Source organism: Mesoplodon mirus (genome assembly GCF_964341445.2).
Source record: "Mesoplodon mirus genome assembly, chromosome: 19".
Taxonomy (NCBI): domain Eukaryota; kingdom Metazoa; phylum Chordata; class Mammalia; order Artiodactyla; family Ziphiidae; genus Mesoplodon; species Mesoplodon mirus.
The window spans coordinates 37,113,994-37,130,880 of NC_138995.1; the positions used below are offsets into that span (position 1 = coordinate 37,113,994).

At 44.8% G+C, this 16,887-nt stretch overlaps 1 protein-coding gene across 2 annotated transcripts in view; it reads left to right on the plus strand.

Moving 5' to 3' along the window:
- The first annotated feature begins 717 nt into the window (after window positions 1-717).
- The window catches only part of MYLK3 (myosin light chain kinase 3), a 47,882-nt gene continuing 31,712 nt past the window's right edge, over window positions 718-16,887 (plus strand). For both annotated transcript variants that reach the window (XM_082607152.1, XM_082607153.1), the window contains exons 1-3: window positions 718-1,310; window positions 7,137-7,227; window positions 8,034-8,418. In XM_082607152.1, the coding sequence (XP_082463278.1) occupies window positions 840-1,310; window positions 7,137-7,227; window positions 8,034-8,418 (947 nt within the window). In that variant the 5' untranslated portion in view covers window positions 718-839. The remainder of the gene's footprint in view (window positions 1,311-7,136; window positions 7,228-8,033; window positions 8,419-16,887) is intronic.

The following is a 16,887-nucleotide window of genomic DNA, read 5'->3' on the forward strand; positions in this document are numbered from 1 at the left end:
TGGGTGCCTGATGCCTGTGTAGTCATCCTTGGGGGAGAAGGGGGTCACTGGCAAGTGGTCCCCAAAGGACTCTTCAAGGAACATGACCTGCGGGATGATACTTGGTGAGTAACCTAGGCCACTGTTCCTCACTTCTATTTTTAGGTACAAGTGACTAGTGACTGGGGGCCCCATGTGGGGAGGGACCTGCTGATTCACCCCAGAGCAGACTAAACACCTTTGGGGCATCAGCTAAGTAGGGGCACCAAAATTTTGTTTTTAATTTGCAGAAGTATCACATTTTTTCATCATGGCAAAATCAGAACTTTGTTGAATGGCCTCACATTTCCTTCTGTTTTGGTCTAGCTTCTTATTGTGAATTGGATGTGTATGTGATGGGTGGGACCCATCTGCTTCTCAGTGCTTTGGACCTGAAGCCCTTACTCTGCCCTGGTATCCCTGAGGCCCCCTCGTAGAGTCCAGCTATCAGGACGTTACCTAAAGGATCCCTTTTCTTCTAACCTTTAGTTTCAGCTACACGAACTCGGCCTGCCCTGGGCAGATTCTTAACATATTTGCCCATCAACAGCCTCTCAGAGAGGAATGTTAAATGCTGCCGTGATGTCAAAGGGGCCCCCAAGGGGAAGGGCCTGGGCCAAGCCCAGCCTGTCACTCATGGCCACGGCAGAGTGGGAGATAAGCAAAGGCAACGGCTTGGAGAGAGTCTGGTCCTCTGGGCACCCTGAACAACCCAGGTGAGCCTTAGCTAAAGAACAATGAACTTCCAGACACTGCTGCCCAAGTGAAAGCCAGAGGTCTGCGGCTCTTCCGATTCCTCACCCTTGGCAATCTTCATCAGGATGTCAGGAGCCCCCAAGGAGAGTTTGCCGGGGCTGCCGGGGCTGGGCAAGGCCTGCTTAACCACCATGGACCAAAAGCTTAACGTGCTGGATGAGAAGGTTGACAAACTCTTAAATTTCCAAGAAGACGTCATGGAGAAACTGCAATGCGTGTACCGAGGCATGGGCCACCTGGAGCAAGGCCTGCACCGGCTGGAGACATCCCATACTCTGGGCCCAGCTGGGGCCGACCGCACTCCCCCCACTGACATGCAGGCTGGGTGGCCGGAGGTCCTGGAGCTGGTGAGGGCCGGGCGGCAGGATGTCGCCCAGCAGGGCGCCAGGCTAGAAGCCCTCTTCCGGATGGTGGTGGCTGTGGACAAGGCCATAGCTTTGTTGGGGGCCGTGCTCCAGAACTCGAAGGTGGTGGATTTTATCATGCAAGGGAGTGTCCCCTGGCGGAAGGGAAGTCTGGCTGACAGCCCTGCGGAGGTTGGTTCCTGTTGCCCTGCCCCGGTGCCCTTCTGGCTGGAAGGGAGGCTCAGGTCCCTGGTGGGGAGACCAGACAGGAAGCTAGTCTTAGGAGAGCTGGAGGGCTGTTGTCCCCTCTTGTGCCTCCTGCGTGACCTGTTGATGGGAACAAGGACAGATGGATTTCTCCCAGGGAAAGGGAGAGGCAGTGCCTCTGTGGGGCCCTGGGCTGTGCAGGGAGCCTAGAAGTGGGGGACAAATGAGCCATTAGGGAGAGGAGGGCAGTTACACTCCTTTGACATCCCAGGAACTTCTTTTCTCCTTACACCTGGGGTGGGAGAGAGGTGGGGAGCGCTCAGTTTACCCTGACAGAGCCCCCTTCAGAAACCCAGACCTCCCTCCCTTCCTGTCCCCAGCCCTGTGCTCTGTCCCCAAGTGGGCGGAGTGTGCAGCTGCCAGTGGGGAGATGAGTGTTGACAGTGACCCAGTGGGGGACACAGGCGGGAGCCGGAGCCTGGGGGTGGAGTGTGGCATTTCTGGGACCGGCTGTTCCCAAGGGTTGCATAATCAGACCCACTGGCTAATAGAAGCTTGGCTGGGGTGTGTGTGAGTGTGTGTGTGTGTGTGTGGTGTGTGTGTGTGTGGTGTGTGTAGAGGCAACACTGGGAACAGGGAGGGTAAGCCACCTAGCAACACTCAGATGGCCTGGAGCCACCCTTTCAGATCTCTGCAGCTTCCCCCCAGCATGGAGTCCGTGCTTAAACTCTGTCAGAGACTGAGGCTTTCAGAGGCAAGGCTGCAGGAGTTTGCCGTCCCTCCCCCTCCCCAGCCAGGCCAGAACTCGCTCTGCAGATCCCTTCCCTCCCCGCTCGGCTGCTTCTCCAGAGCTGGCCCCTCCCACCCCAGCTCCCTGCTTTCTGCACCACCCCTGAGAGTCAGGCCTGCAGGGGAGATGTGACCTTCTGCTCTTGACAATGATAACCAACCTCAGCTTTAAAACAGAAAATAAATCTAATTTATGCTCATGGTAAGAAAACATTCTCCCTCCTACTGCATCCCCCCAGGCCCCGGGACAACCCTCCTCCCCAGACAATCATAGGAACCAGTCTCCTGTGAAACCTTCCAGATAGAGTCTGTTTATCTACAAGCACATTGGTATACACACCACCCTCTTTGTTTTGTTTTGTTTTAACTCAAATATTACTCACATTGTACTGGCCTGGATTTTTTTTTAACTTAATATATTTAGGGCATTGTTTCGTATTTATAGCTAGAAAGCTTCCTCGTTCTTGTTCTTTAAATTGCAGAGAGCTCTATTTTTGAGGATGTCTAATTTGTTAATCAGTCCCATATCATTGTTTGTTTATATTGTTTCTCATTTTTAGCTATTATAAATAATGATGCAGTGACTAACCATGGAAGTGTGAGTTTATCTATATGACACACTCCTAGAAGTGGCAATGCTAAACCAAAGGGTAAATTTATACAATAAATGAAGCCAAACCAACCTTCAAAGAAGTTATTCTAATTCAATAACGTATGGGAATGCTTGTTGCCCCATTTTTGCTAACAAAGCATATTATCCAGTTTTTGACTCTTTCCCTGTCTGGCGGATGAAAACATCTTATTAAGCATGTGTTTTTAAAAAAATATTTTAGTATAAAAAATGTCAAACATTTATAAAAATAAAGATTAGAACAATGAACCCTGTGAGCCCATAACTGGAGGCTGATGTTTCCCACCCACTTCCCCCTTTCCAGATTATTTTGAGGAAAATCTGAGATAATGGATTATTTCTTCCATAAGCATTTCAGCACATATATCTAAAACATAAGGACTCTTTTAAAAAAGATTATCATGATCTAAAATGTGAATGGTAACTTGATATTACAAGTCAGCGTTCAAATGTCCCTGACCGGCTTATACCTTATTTATTTATTTTTATAATTTGTTTATTTGAGTTAAAATCCAAATAAGGCAATTGGTTATATGTCTCTTAAAGCTAACTTTTTAAAAAAAATTCTTAAAATTAAAAAGAACCTTTTTATTATGAAAAATTTCAAACATAAACAAAAGTAGACAGAATGATATATCTCATTGTAGTTTTAATTTGCTCTTGTCCTTTTCCCTCTATTTCTTTTTTTTTTTTTTGCCTTTTTCTTGATTTGTAAGAATTCTTCATATATTAGTGAAATCAGCTGTCATAAGTGTTGCAGATATTTAGGCATTTCTGGATAGGGTGAAGTCCTGGAATTTTCTGTTTTCTGAGTTCTTGCCATAGTTCTTGCCTGTGATTGATCTGGCACGTGATTGATCTCTCTTCCGGTCTTTGTGTTTAATACACATCCCAGTAACTATGTAAAGGGCCAGATCTAGTCTCCCAGTCAGGCTGTCAGCTCCTTCCTGACTGTGAGGCCTCTGCTTCCCTCTGTGTGCTGGCAGGGCTGGCCATTAGACAGCTGTGACCAAGCCCCAGCTATTTAACACACAGTAATGCTGAAAGCAGTGCATTGTGGAGACTTTCTGGAGATCCTCTTTGTATTTCCTAGGAGAGTAGGGGCATAGCAATTTGTGGAATTGAATTCAGCCTTAGCACTGGCTGCCAGGACTTCGCGAAGCTCCTCCTCAGGTCTGGAGTGCCCAGTGGCACTTCGTTTGGTTGTAACGATGAATCAGATTGTTACTGAAAGCCACGTGCTCTCTCACGGACAGGGTCAGGCTCAGCCAGGATGCACAGAATCACAGTCAAGCTGCTCAGAAGGCATCAGTCCTCCAGGTGCCTAGGCGTTTGGGATCTATCTTTTTTCTTCTGGATGCATCGGACAAGGCAGGAACCAAAAGTTTGAGCCTTGAAGTCGAAACCCAGCTCTGCATGTGTGTGTGTTTGTGTGTGTGTGTGTGTGTGTGTGTGTGCGTGCACGCGCACGCGCACGCCTCTCTCCACCAAAGACAAAGGGAGGGAGAGGACAGTCTGAGCCCCACAAGGTCTACCAAAGGACAGTCTGTTCAAGTCTTTCTCTACTGGTGGGTGAAACAGGAGGCAGCCGTGATAATGCTTTCAGTTCCCCCAACTATGGGGGTGGCAGGACAGAGTCTGTAGAAAGAGACAAAAGGAGAGGTCTCTGCAGAGCACGGCATCCGCGTCACATTGATGCTGGTGATAATCATGATGACAGCAGCTAGCATTTATTTATTAAGTGTTTCCATGTGTTATGTTGTTACCATTAAGAGGGCAAATCTTACTGTCCTGGAATCCCAAAGACATGAGCAGGAAACAGGACTGAGAGAAGTGGGCACAGCATAGGAAAAACAGTGGAAACAACCTGGAACCAAGCAGAACCCTATGTGCCACCCCCCACCCCCACTCCAGTACAAAGGCCCCTCCACGTCCCCTGCCTCTTGTTTGTAGAAAAGCTGAAGTCTCCCAGGCCTCCCCGAGTCACAAAAGAGCAGGCCCAAGCAGCTAATGATTAGGACAACAGAGTCAAAGACTCAGTGTCTGATGCACATTCCTGAGCTGTTTTACAGATACTGTAACTGCCACCAGAGGGAAAAAGCTAACTACATGATGACCAGACTGCAGCCATGACCTAAGCTCCATCTTGAGCAGCACTGAATCCATGGCTAGCAAAATTTCAAGAACTGGCCTCAAGAGAATGGGATACTATTGCTCATAATAATCTATATCTTTGTGGGCATCAACGTAATTGTAGCTTCTTCTGCCCGTATATGTAAATGGGCAACTACACTTGACAGCAAAGAGATGCTGCAGACCCATGCCGACATCTTCCACTCTAAGAATACGGCGCCCTTGTCAGCACGAAGTAGTTACAGAAGATGGACCTTTGCCCATAATCCCATAGAAATGGAATGATGTTCTGACAAGTGGGGATTTGTAAGCAGCTTCTGGCAGGAAAGAGCTCTTTGCAGGAGGCCCCTTTTGTCTTGTCACTAACCTTAAACCAGGCACCCCCACGCTCTACTCACCTCTGGCCCAAGCACAACTTTCAAATCTTTTGACCACACAATACCTTGCCTAACATGTCAGTTCTTTCTGTAGATCAAAGAAGTAGAAATGAATAATAAGTAACTAACAAAAGACCAGATCTCTTCCCTAGCTTCCCCTTCAGTAATCTCACAAACTGTGTGAACAAACTGTGAACAAGATAGCATCAACAAGCCTGCATGACAAGCCTTCATACCCTGGGGGATGGCGACAACTCTGATTAACTGAGATTACTTCCCTCTTTCCCTTTAAAAAATGTCATGGCTGAGCAGATTCTTTGGAGGCGGTTTTTGGGGAACGCTGAGTCCACCATCCCCCCAGATTGCCAGCATTCTGATTAAAAGTAACTTTCCTTTCTACCAACATTTTCCTCTCTCAAGTATTGCATTTTGAGGAAAAAGCAGCTGGACCTGATTTGGTAGCAAATGTAACCTCCATCCTTAGTGTCAGGGAGACACGCAAGAGAGGTGAGCACTATGGTGGGAATTGCTCCAGCTGATTTTTGCCATATGGGCCTGGAATTCCCAGATCTTCTGATTTTCTTTTTCAAGAGAAGCTGGGAACCTAGAATTTTTCTAATCAGTTTTATTAAAGTATAATTTACATACAATAAACTGTACATACACACACTAAGTACGCAAAATTTAAGTATATAGTTCAACAAATGTATACACCCTAATAACTACCACCACAATCAAAATGTAGAACAATTCTATAACCCCCAAATGGAACTTAGAATTTTGATGTAAAAATCTCCTAGATTTAAAATGGTGGTAACAAATTTAAAAATTTTAGATTCTATGCAAGCCAAAAAAAAATGCGAGCTCTTTTTGGACTCTGGCCTCCCAGTTGGGGCCTCTGTGGCCAAGGCAGGAGAAAGGGCCTTCAGTCTCTGGCCTGAGACCAGACCCACTTCTGTGACAAGTGCCAGGAGGAATCTTAGGGGCCATATCAGTCAAAGGCTCAGAAATACCAGGGGGGCCCAGCAAGGGTCAGGCCACCTAGAAATATTTGCATTTGGAAATACCGAGTGCTCTGGTGGATTTCAGGGGCATGAGCATATGCACTGGACTGGTGTGGACCATTCAGTTCAGGAAGACCTGCTGAGAGCCTCACTGGGTGGGCTCCGAGTGGCCTTACATGATCTGCTCTGTCTCAGACAACACAAAATCATCTGAGCTATTTAGAGCACTTACCACGTGCTGGGAGCACTTCTCAGGAAATTCCACCAATTAACTCCCTCAATCCTCCCGCTAGCTCTACGAGTAGATAATATTATTCTCCCCATTTTACAGATGAGGAAAGTGAGATGCAGAGAAGTTAAGGATCTTGGCCAAGTGGTGAAGGTGGGGTTTAAACCCAGCAAGTCTGGTTCAAGGGTCCTGTACTGCAAAGAGGCAACCTTGGGATCCCAAGCAGACATTATTAATTGATAGTGGCACTCTCCCCCTGCAAGCATAGATTTATCTGACCTCAGTATCCAACTCAAGCCAACACTGTAATAGCCATGACTGATTGATCTAAATTGACACCTTAAATTTATTTTCCATGCCTTGTCTAGTATTTTCAGGTCTGGTCTGTTTAGATCACCCTGTCAGGGGCTAGGTCTGCCCCTTACCTGCACTATGGTGACCCATTAGAAAGGACTTGGTGACCTTGGGAAAGCCTCAGGATTCTTATGTCTAAAATGACAATAGTAATATGTATCCTCTAGTATTACTCTGAGACTAAGAAATAACCTAAATTCTTCTATTTCAAGCACAAGGTAGGTGCTCAACAAATGTTTGTGGCCTGAATGATGATGTTGATGATGACGCTAGTTTTTATGGTTATTCTTTTAGAACAAAGAGCGAGTAGAAGAGAAAGGAGCAAAACCAAAGCACACGCTGAGCACCAGAGGCGTGCAAGCCGAGCTCAAGGGGCCTTGGGAAGGTGAGTGGGGCCCCGTTGGCTTTATCCCGCCTGCACACCTAATTTCAGAATAAAACTACCACCACCACCACCACCACCACCCTAATATGATTACTGAAAAACTGCTGAAACTTATTCTTCTTCCTCTTTTTTTTTTGCAGTTCTTTTTGTCCTTTATGCTTATTCCATTCTGTATTGCTGTTTATTTCACTTTGCTTTAAATTTTTATGGATCAGTTTTTTTAAGCACTTGGCCAACTTTAAAGTTTTTAAAGTTAATTTTCTTTTATAATCTTGCATAATATTTACATGGTTCCAAAGTCAAATTGACAAAACAAGGTATATTAAGAGAAGTCTAGCTTCTATGCATGTTCCCTGCATCCTATTTTCTCCCCTGCATATGTAACTATGTAAAAAAGTTTTTGTCTTATCTTTCCTTTGAGGTCCAGTCTCTTTAGACCACATTATAAGTGGTTATACACACACATATGAGTGCTCACATACACACACATGTGCATGCTCACATACACGCAGCCTTCCTTCTTAGACAAACAGAAGCATACCACACACTTCTCCTCCTTGCTTTTCTCCACTGTATATCCTGAGATCACTCCATAGCCGCATATGGAGATATCCGTTTCTCCTTGTTTATGCCTGGGCGGCCCTGGTTTAGTCAACCAACCCTCTTCTGATGGTCACTTGTGTTATTTCCAGTCTGCCTATTATAAACGTGGTGCACTGAATGGTCTTCTACATATTTTTCAGGATACCTTTGGGATAGGTTCTTCTACATAGGAGAGCATTTTTATCCTGCTTATTTTCCTATAGAGAGCCAGAAGGTGGACCTGCCAGAGGGGACAGTGGAGAGGTTGCCCCCCATCAGTGCTTCGGGGATAGGAGCTGACCTCCTTACCCAGGCAGAGGCCTCACCAGGGCAGGGAGACGGAGTTCCTGGCCCAGCCCAGGTACGCTCAGAGGTGGAAGCCAAAGCTCCTGTAGCATCCAGCGAGAACCCCAGAACGGGCCTGGAATTGTCTGTGGTGTCTGAAAGGGTCAGTGAGGCTCCCACCGGCCAGGAGACTGCATCGGGTGCAGGACGAGGAACATCATCCAGTAGGCCTGACCCTCGGCCCTCGGAGGAGGGCATGAGGCTGACTCCAGCGCTGCCAGCCCAGGCCAAGTCAGCTCACGGTGGTGGAGAAACACCTCCAAGGTAAGGGATGTGCCTCCAAGCTGGGCAAGGGAAGGAATTAACTGCAGCTCCTGGGCTGGGGCCTGCTAAGGGGCCAGCTGCTCCTGTTTGAGTGTCCACGGTGTGTGCAGCTCTGGCTAGCCTCGAGACGAGAAGACAGGAGAAGGCCGAGGCCCTGCTTTCGGGAGCTTAGAGCACTGGTTCTTACCTGGCACCCATTAGAATTACTGGAAGGAATTTTTTAGATACGAATGCCCAGAGGTTTTGATTTATTCAGTCTGGAGTGAGGCTCAAGCATTGTTTTTTTGTTTATTTGTTTGTTTTTAAAGCTCCCCAGGTGAGTCCCATGTGGAACAAGACTGAGAGTAATAGTAGTAGCTATAATAATACTTAAAAGTGTTCACTGAACACATCCCAGGTGCCAGTCATTGGCTGAGCATTTCACAGACATCATGTCGTTTTATTCTCACAACCTCCCCAGGAGGCAAGTGTGGTTGGTGTCCCTGGTTTACTCATGATGACACAGGGTCAGGTTGCCCAGGGCCACACAGCTAGGGATTCATAGAGCTGGAATCTGAATCCAGGTGTTTGTTCGTTTATTACAGAAGTATAGTTGATCTACAATATTTTATTAGTTTCAGGTATACAGCATAGGGATCAGAAGTTGTATAGTTTATACTCCATTAAAAGTTATTATAAGATAATGACTATAATTCCCTGGGTTATACAATATATCCTTGTTGTTGATCTAGTTTATACATGGTAGGTGTACCCTAATGAGCAACTCCCCACTTCACTCTCCCCACTGGTAACCAGTAGTTTGTTCTCTGTATCTATGAGTCTGTTTCTGTTTTGCTATATACCTTCATTTGTATTATTTTTTAGATTTCACATATAAGTGATATCATACAGTAATTCTTTCTCTGTCTGACTTATTTCACTAAGCATAATATTCTCTAGTTGTATCCATGTTGCTGCGAATGGCAGAATTTCATTCTTTTTTATGGCTGAGTAATATTCCATTATCTGTATATACCATGTCTACTTTATCCATTCATCTGTTGATGGACACTTGGTTTGCTTCCATATCTTGGCTATTGTAAATAGTGCTGCCATGAACATTGGGGCACATATATCTTTTTAAATAAATGATTTTGTTTTTTTCTGGATATATACCCAAGATTAGAATTGCTGAGTCATATGGTAGTTCTGTTTTTAGCTTTTTGAGGCACCTCAATACTGTTTTTCATAGACACTGCACCAATTTACATTCCCACCAACAGTGTACAAAGGTTCCTTTTTCTCCACATCCTTGCCAACATTTGTTATTTGTAGTCTTTTTTTTTGGCTGTGTTGGGTCTTCGTTGCTGCATGCAGGCTTTCTCTAGTTGTGGCAAGCAAGGGCTACTCTTTGTTGCAGTGTGCAGGCTTCTCATTGTGGTGGCTTCTCTTGTTGTGGAGCACGGGCGCTAGGCTTGTGGGCTTCAGTAGTTGCAGCATGGGGACTCAGTAGTTGCGGCATGCGGGCCCTAGAGTGTGTGGGCTTCGGTAGTTGCGGCTCATGGGCTCAGTAGTTGTGGCTCGCGGGCTCTAGAGTGCAGGCTCAGTAGTTGTGGTGCACAGGCTTAGTTGCTCCACAGCATGTGGGATCTTCCCGGACCAGGGATCGAACCCGTGTCCCTGGCATTGGCAGGTGGATTCTTAACCACTGTGCCACTGGGGAAGTCCCTATTTGTAGTCTTTTTGATGATAGCTGTTCTGACAGGTGTGAGGTGATATCTCATTGCTGTTTTGATTTGCATTTCTCTAATAATTAGCAATGTTGAGCATCTTTTCATGTGCTTTTTGGCCATCTGTATGTCTTCTTTGGAGAAGTGTCTGTTCAGGTCTTCTGCCCATTTTTTCATTGGCTTGTTTGTTTTTTTCATATTGAACTATATGGGCTGTTTATATATTTTGGATATTAACCCTTTGTTGGTCATGTCATCTGCAAATATTTTCTCCCATTCAGTAGGTTGTCTTTTTATTTTTTCAATGTCTTTTCATTTTTTCATTTTTCTTTTGCTGTGAAAAAGCTTTTAAGTTTAATTAGGCCCTGTTTGTTTGCTTTTATTTCTTTTGACTTAGAAGACAGATACAAAAAAAACAGTTACTATGATTTACATCATGGGCTGTTCTGACTGAACATTCTTTTCCAGGAGTTTTATGGTTTGGGGGTCTTATATTTAGGTCTTTAATCCATTTTGGGTTTTTTTTTATTATATGGTGTGAGAAAATAGTCTAGTTTGATTCTTTGCATGTAGCTGTTCAGTTTTCCCAACAGTGTTTATCAAAGAGGCTGTCTTTTCCCCGTTGTATATTCTTGCCTCTTTTGTCATAGATTAATTGACCATAGGTGCATGCGTTTATTTCTGGACTCTCTGTTCTGTTCCATTGACCTATGTGTCTGGTTTTTGTGCCAGTACCATGATGTTTTGATTACTGTAGCTTTGTAATATAGCCTGAAGTCTGGGAGGGTGATACCTCCAGCTTTGTTCTTTTTTATCAAGATTGCTTTGGCACTTTAGGTCTTTTGTGTTTCCATATGAACTTTAGGATTATTTGTTCTCATTCTGTAAAAAATGTCATGGGTATTTTTATAAAGATTGCATTAAATCTGTAGATTGCTTTGAGTAGTATGGCCATTTTAACAATATTAATTCTTCCAATCCAAGAGCACGGGATATCTTTCCATTTCTTTGTATCATCTTCAATTGCCTTCATCAATGTTCTATAGTTTTCAGTATATAGGTCTTTCACCTTCTTTGTTAAGTTCCTTCCTAGGCATTTTAAAAATGTGATTTTAAAAGGGATTGTTTTTTACTTTCTCTTTCTGATAGTTCAACATTAGTGTATAGAAAAGCAACAGATTTCTGTATACTAATCTAGTGTCTGGCAATTTCATTTAATTTGTTTATTAGTTTTTATAGTTTATTTGCTTTATAGTTTTATATGTTTTATTGTTTGTTTATTTGTTTTATAGTTTTCAGATGGAGACTTTAGGGTTTTCTATTTAAAGTATCATGTCATCTGCAAATAGCGACAGTTTTACATCTTTCCTTCCAATCTGGGAAGGATTTCCTTCCAATCTGGGCCTTTTATTTCTTTTTCTTGTCTGATTGCTGTGGCTAGGTCTTCCAATATTATGTTAAATACAAGTGGAAAGAGTGGGATCCTTGTCTTGTTCCTGAATTCAGAGGAAAGACTTTTAGCTATTCACCACTGAGTGTGATGTTAGCTCTGAGTTTGTCATAAATGGCCTTTATTATGTTGAGATGTGTTCTCTCTATACCCACTTTGATGATAGTTTTTTATAATGAGTGGGTGTTGAAGTTTGTCAAATGTTTTTTAGGCATCTATTGAGATGATCATGTGATTTTTATCCTTCCCTTTGTTAGTATGATGTATCACATTGATTGATTTGTGAATATTGAACCATCCTTGGGTCCCTGGAATAAATCCCACTTGATCATTGTTTACAATCCTTTTTATATATTGTTGGATTTAGTTTGCTAATATTTTGTTGAGGATTTTTGCATCTATTTTCATCAAAGATACTGGCCTATAATTTGCTTTTGTTGTAGTGTCTTTTTCTGATTTTGGTATCAGGGTAATGGTGGCCTCATAGAATTCATTTGAGAGTGTTCCATCCTCTTCAAGTTTCTGGACTAGTTTGAAAAGAATAAGCACTAGTTCTTTTTTATAGAACACAAAAGAGAATTACCCTGTGAAGCTGTCCAACCCTGGACTTATGTTTGCTGGGAGTTTTTTTTTTAATTACAAATTCAGTTTCACTACTAGTGATCAGTCTGTTCAAATTGTCTGTTTGTTCTTGATTCAGTCTTGGCAGGTTGTATGTTTCTAGAAATTTGTTCTAGGTTGTCCAGTTTGTTCACATATAACTGTTCATAGTATTCTTTTATGATTTTTTGTAGTTCTGTGGTATTGGTTGTTATTTACCCTCTTTCATTTCTTTTCTTGTTTGTTTTTTAATTGAAATATAGTTGATTTACAATGTTGTGTTACTTTCTGCTGTACAGCAAAGTGATTCAGTTATGCATATATATACAGCAAAGTGATTCAGTTATACATATATATACATTCTTTTAAAAAATATTCTTTTCCACTATGGTTTATCATAGGATAGTGAATATAGTTCTCTGTGCTCTACAGTAGGACCTTGTCCTCTTTCATTTCTTATTTTGTTTATTTGGGTCCTCTCTCCTTTCTTCTTGATTAGTGTGATTAAAAGTTTATCAATTTTGTTTGTCTTTACAAAAAACCAGTTCTTGGTTTCATTGATCTTTTCTATTGTGTTTTGATCTCTATTTTATTTATTTTCTCTTTAATGTTTATTTTTTTCTTTCCTTCTGCTGACTTTGGGACTTCTTTGTTCTTCTTTTTCTAATTCCTTTAGGTGGTAGTTTAGGTTGCTTGATGTTTTTCTTGTTTCTTGAGGAAAGCCTGTATTGCTATCAACTTCCCTCTTAGAACTGCTTTTACTGCATCCCACAGGTTTTGGAGTGTTGTGTTTCCATTTTCATTTGTCTCAAGGTATTTTCTGATTTCCTCTTTGATTTCATCATTGACCCATTGGGTTTTTGTTTTTTTTTTTTTTTTTTTTTGCGGTACGAGGGCCTCTCACTGTTGTGGCCTCTCCTGTTGCGGAGCACAGGCTCTGGACACGCAGGCTCAGCGGCCATGGCTCACGGGCCCAGCTGCTCCGCAGCATGTGGGATCTTCCCGGACTGCGGCACGAACCCTTGTCCCCTGCATCGGCAGGTGGACTCTCAACCACTGCGCCACCAGGGAAGCCCAGACCCATTGGTTTTTTAGTAGCACGTCGTTTAGTCTCCACATATCTGTTCTTGTTCCATTTTTCTTTCTGTAATTGATTTCTGATTTCATACCACTGTAGCTGGAAAAAATGCTTGATATAAGAATACACATTCAGGACTTCTCTGGTGGTGCAATGTTTAAGAATCTGCCTGCCTATGCAGGGGACATGGGTTTGAGCCCTGGTCTGGGAAGATCCCACGTGCCACTAAGCCCGTGTGCCACAACTACTGAGCTTGTGCTCTAGAGCCCATGAGCCACAACTATTGAAACCCGTGTGCCTAGAGCCTGTGCTCTGCAACAAGTGAAGCCACCGCAATAAGAGAAGCCACCGCAATGAGAAGCTTGCATGCTGCAATGAAGAGTAGTCCCCACTCCCTGCAACTAGAGAAAGCCTGCACACAGCAACAAAGACCCAACACAGCCATAAATAAATAGATAAATAAATAAATACACATTCTTTTCAAGTACACATGGAATGTTCTTCAGGATAGATCACATGCTAGGCCACAGAGAAATTCTCAAAAAATTTAAGAGGATGGATCTAGGTTTTTGGACTCCAGAATCTGTGCCCCTAACCACTGCGCCATCCTGTTTTTTCAGGTCAGCATTTAGTTAAGTCCTAAATACTATAATGGGGAGAGAATGATGGGTGTTCAGAGGTGGGAGGTTGGTATGGGCTGAATCAATCCAGGGGCTTTCAGAAAGATTATGCTTGGAGCTCTGGAGGTGGGGCTGTGTCCTAACTCTCAAGACTCAGTCTCATGAGCTGCCCTCAGCAGACATGGTGCAGGAAAATGAACAGCCAGAACTGCTGACTGTCAGGTCCTACCTAGCCCTGTGTTTTCCAGCAGTGTTCTCCAGGGGCAGGGCATCCTGGCCCCAGGCAGCCCACTGAAGGGCACTCTGCTTCCTGGGCCTTTCTCTAAGGGGACCGGTGCCCTTCTGCACCTGCCCTTGACTGTCCTGATCTATAACTGAGTCCCCCAAGGCCTGGCTCAGGGAGAGGAGCTGGTGTCTGTGTATGCTGTGGTGGCTGGCAGGGAAGCCCAGTCCTTTTTCTGCCTTTGTTTTGGAAGGAAATATGAGTCCCCAGGAGACCTAAACAGCTGGAGGGAGGGATTCCTGGCAGGCATCCTTGGATCCTGGCCAAGGCTCTAAATGTGGAACCTAGGGTGGGGATGAACTTTCCATGAACTTGTTAGGGGCCCTAAAAGTATTCTGGGTGAGGGGGAAAGGTCTGTGTGTCAGTTTCAACCCTGAGTTGAATTTCAGACACCAGACTGGGCTCAGGAAGTGGGACGATCACTGCCTACCCTCCCTCACCTAGCACATGGGTATATCTTGAGGAAAATGGATTGGCTGTGATTGGCAGTGGCTGCCTGTGTAGAGGATCCTTGGGCCCTTGCTGGACTTGGTGGAACAGAGTGCTGCAATCAATTAGCAATGCCTGCCCTGGGTGTGCTGTGCAGGAAGTGGGGAAGCCTTAGACACTCAGAGTGGCATGGGAATGCATGGCAGTACCTTGGGGTCATCCCATGCCCCCAGGTATGAAGACCAAGAGGAACTCAATGACTGTTGGCCTTCTTAGCTGGCTACCTGGTTACCTGGATATTCTTCCAGAAACTGGCTTCCTGCAGTTTCCCATGTCCCTTGGTTAAGACAAGGGCTGAGCTGGGCTTGGATGCCACCCTTCCCGTCCTACCCTGTCATCACCAACCCGTACTCACTCCTGAGGGAGTGTTGGGGGACTTTTGCTGCCTCCCACCCAAGGCTTAGCTGTGAACAGGCTGCCGAACCAGGTGCATTCAGAAGTAGGTACTGCTCTCAGAGGACCTGCAGCAGCTCAGAGAAGGGGCCTGGGCCTCCAGCTGCTAGGGAAAGCCTTAATTTTTAAAAAAAAACATGGTTAAAAACTCATAACATAAAATTTACCATCTTAACCATTTTCAAGTGTATAGTGTACTAGTGTTAAGTATATTCATATTGCTGTGACACAGATCTCCAGAACTTTTTTGTCTTGTAAATCTGAAACTCTGTTACGATCAAACACCTCCACCCCAGATCATGATAACCACCTTTCTACTTTCTGTTGCTATGAATTTGACTACTGTAGGTCCTTCATGTAATTCACTCATTCATATATGTGGAATCAGTCTTTCTGTCACTGGCTTATTTCACTTAGCATAAAGTCCTCAAGGTTCATCCAGGTCAGAACTTCCTTCCTTTTTAAGGATGAATAATATTCCATTGCATGTATATGCTACATTTTTTAATCCATTCATCCATCACTGGACTCTTGGGTTGCTTCCACATTTGGCTGTTGTGAATAATGCTGCTGTGAACATGGCTGTGAAAATCTCTTTGAGATTCTGCTTTCAATTCTTTTGGATATATTTCCAGAAGTGGGATTGCTGGATCATATGGTAGTTCTATTTTTACATTTTTTAGGAACCGCCATACTGATTTCCACAGTGGTTGCACCATTTTAGGCTTCACTGTTAGAACCTCCTGCATTTGTACTTTCATTTCTTAGTCAACTCTCAGTACATCTCTGAGGTGTTACTGTCCCCGTTTGACAGAAGAGGTTGCTGAGGCTAGACTTGCCCAAACCCAGCCCTGTCCAGCAACCTGTGGCAGAACTATGGCCAGGATGGAGGCTGCCTGGCTCCCTCCTGAGACTCAGTACATCCCAGACACTCACCCTCTCACCCCTGCCCCAACACTCATAGACCTCGGCAGTGGGGTTGTGAAGGGCAATCAGGGGGCAACTCTGAGAGGGAGGGTATGAAGCTCCCAGGATCAGGGTCTTCCCTCTGAATGTCAGGGCTTAGAAGGCCTTTCTGACCTCCAGCTGTCTTCCCATACCACAGTGCTGCTTGGTCTGGGTAGCACACATAGATGCAGTGGGCTCAGTGGCATGGCCCAGTGGTGCAGGGGGGCCTGTAGGGAGGCAGAGAGTTTCCTCAGCTGTGTAAGTGTGCAGGCCCAGCACAGCCAGGACTGTTTTATTCAGGAGAAACAGAAAGTCCAGACTCTTATGAGCAATTCCCTGATTTTACTAAAGTGTGTCTGACCTGAAGCTTCAGTGTGATGTTTGACTTGGTTCACCCTTCTCTTCATTTAATGGAAGGGAAACTGAGGCCCAAAGAAGGGAGGGAAGAGCCCAGATCTCCTGCCTCCCGGCCACATTCCTCCTGGGGCAGAAGCACATTTCCAAGGGGCCACAGAGAGAGCTGGTGCCCACCTCCCCACTCCTCCCAATCCCCATCCAACACAGGTTGCTTCAAGTCTTTCCTGGATGCTGATCCAGTAGAATCCTGAGAGCTGGTGGCACCGTATGTCACTGAAGCCAGCCTCTCCCCTGGTGTCCTGTCTGGGCAGAGAAGGATAGGGAGTGGAATCTGCTGGTTTCAACTGCAAGCTAACTCTTACTATTATAACAACCCAAAGGACCCTTTTTTTTTTTTTTTTTCGGTACGCAGGCCTCTCACTGTTGTGGCCTCTCCCGCTGCGGAGCACAGGCTCCAGACGCGCAGGCTCAGCGGCCATGGCTCATGGGCCCAGCCGCTCCGCAGCATGTGGGATCTTCCCGGACCGGGTCACGAACCCGTG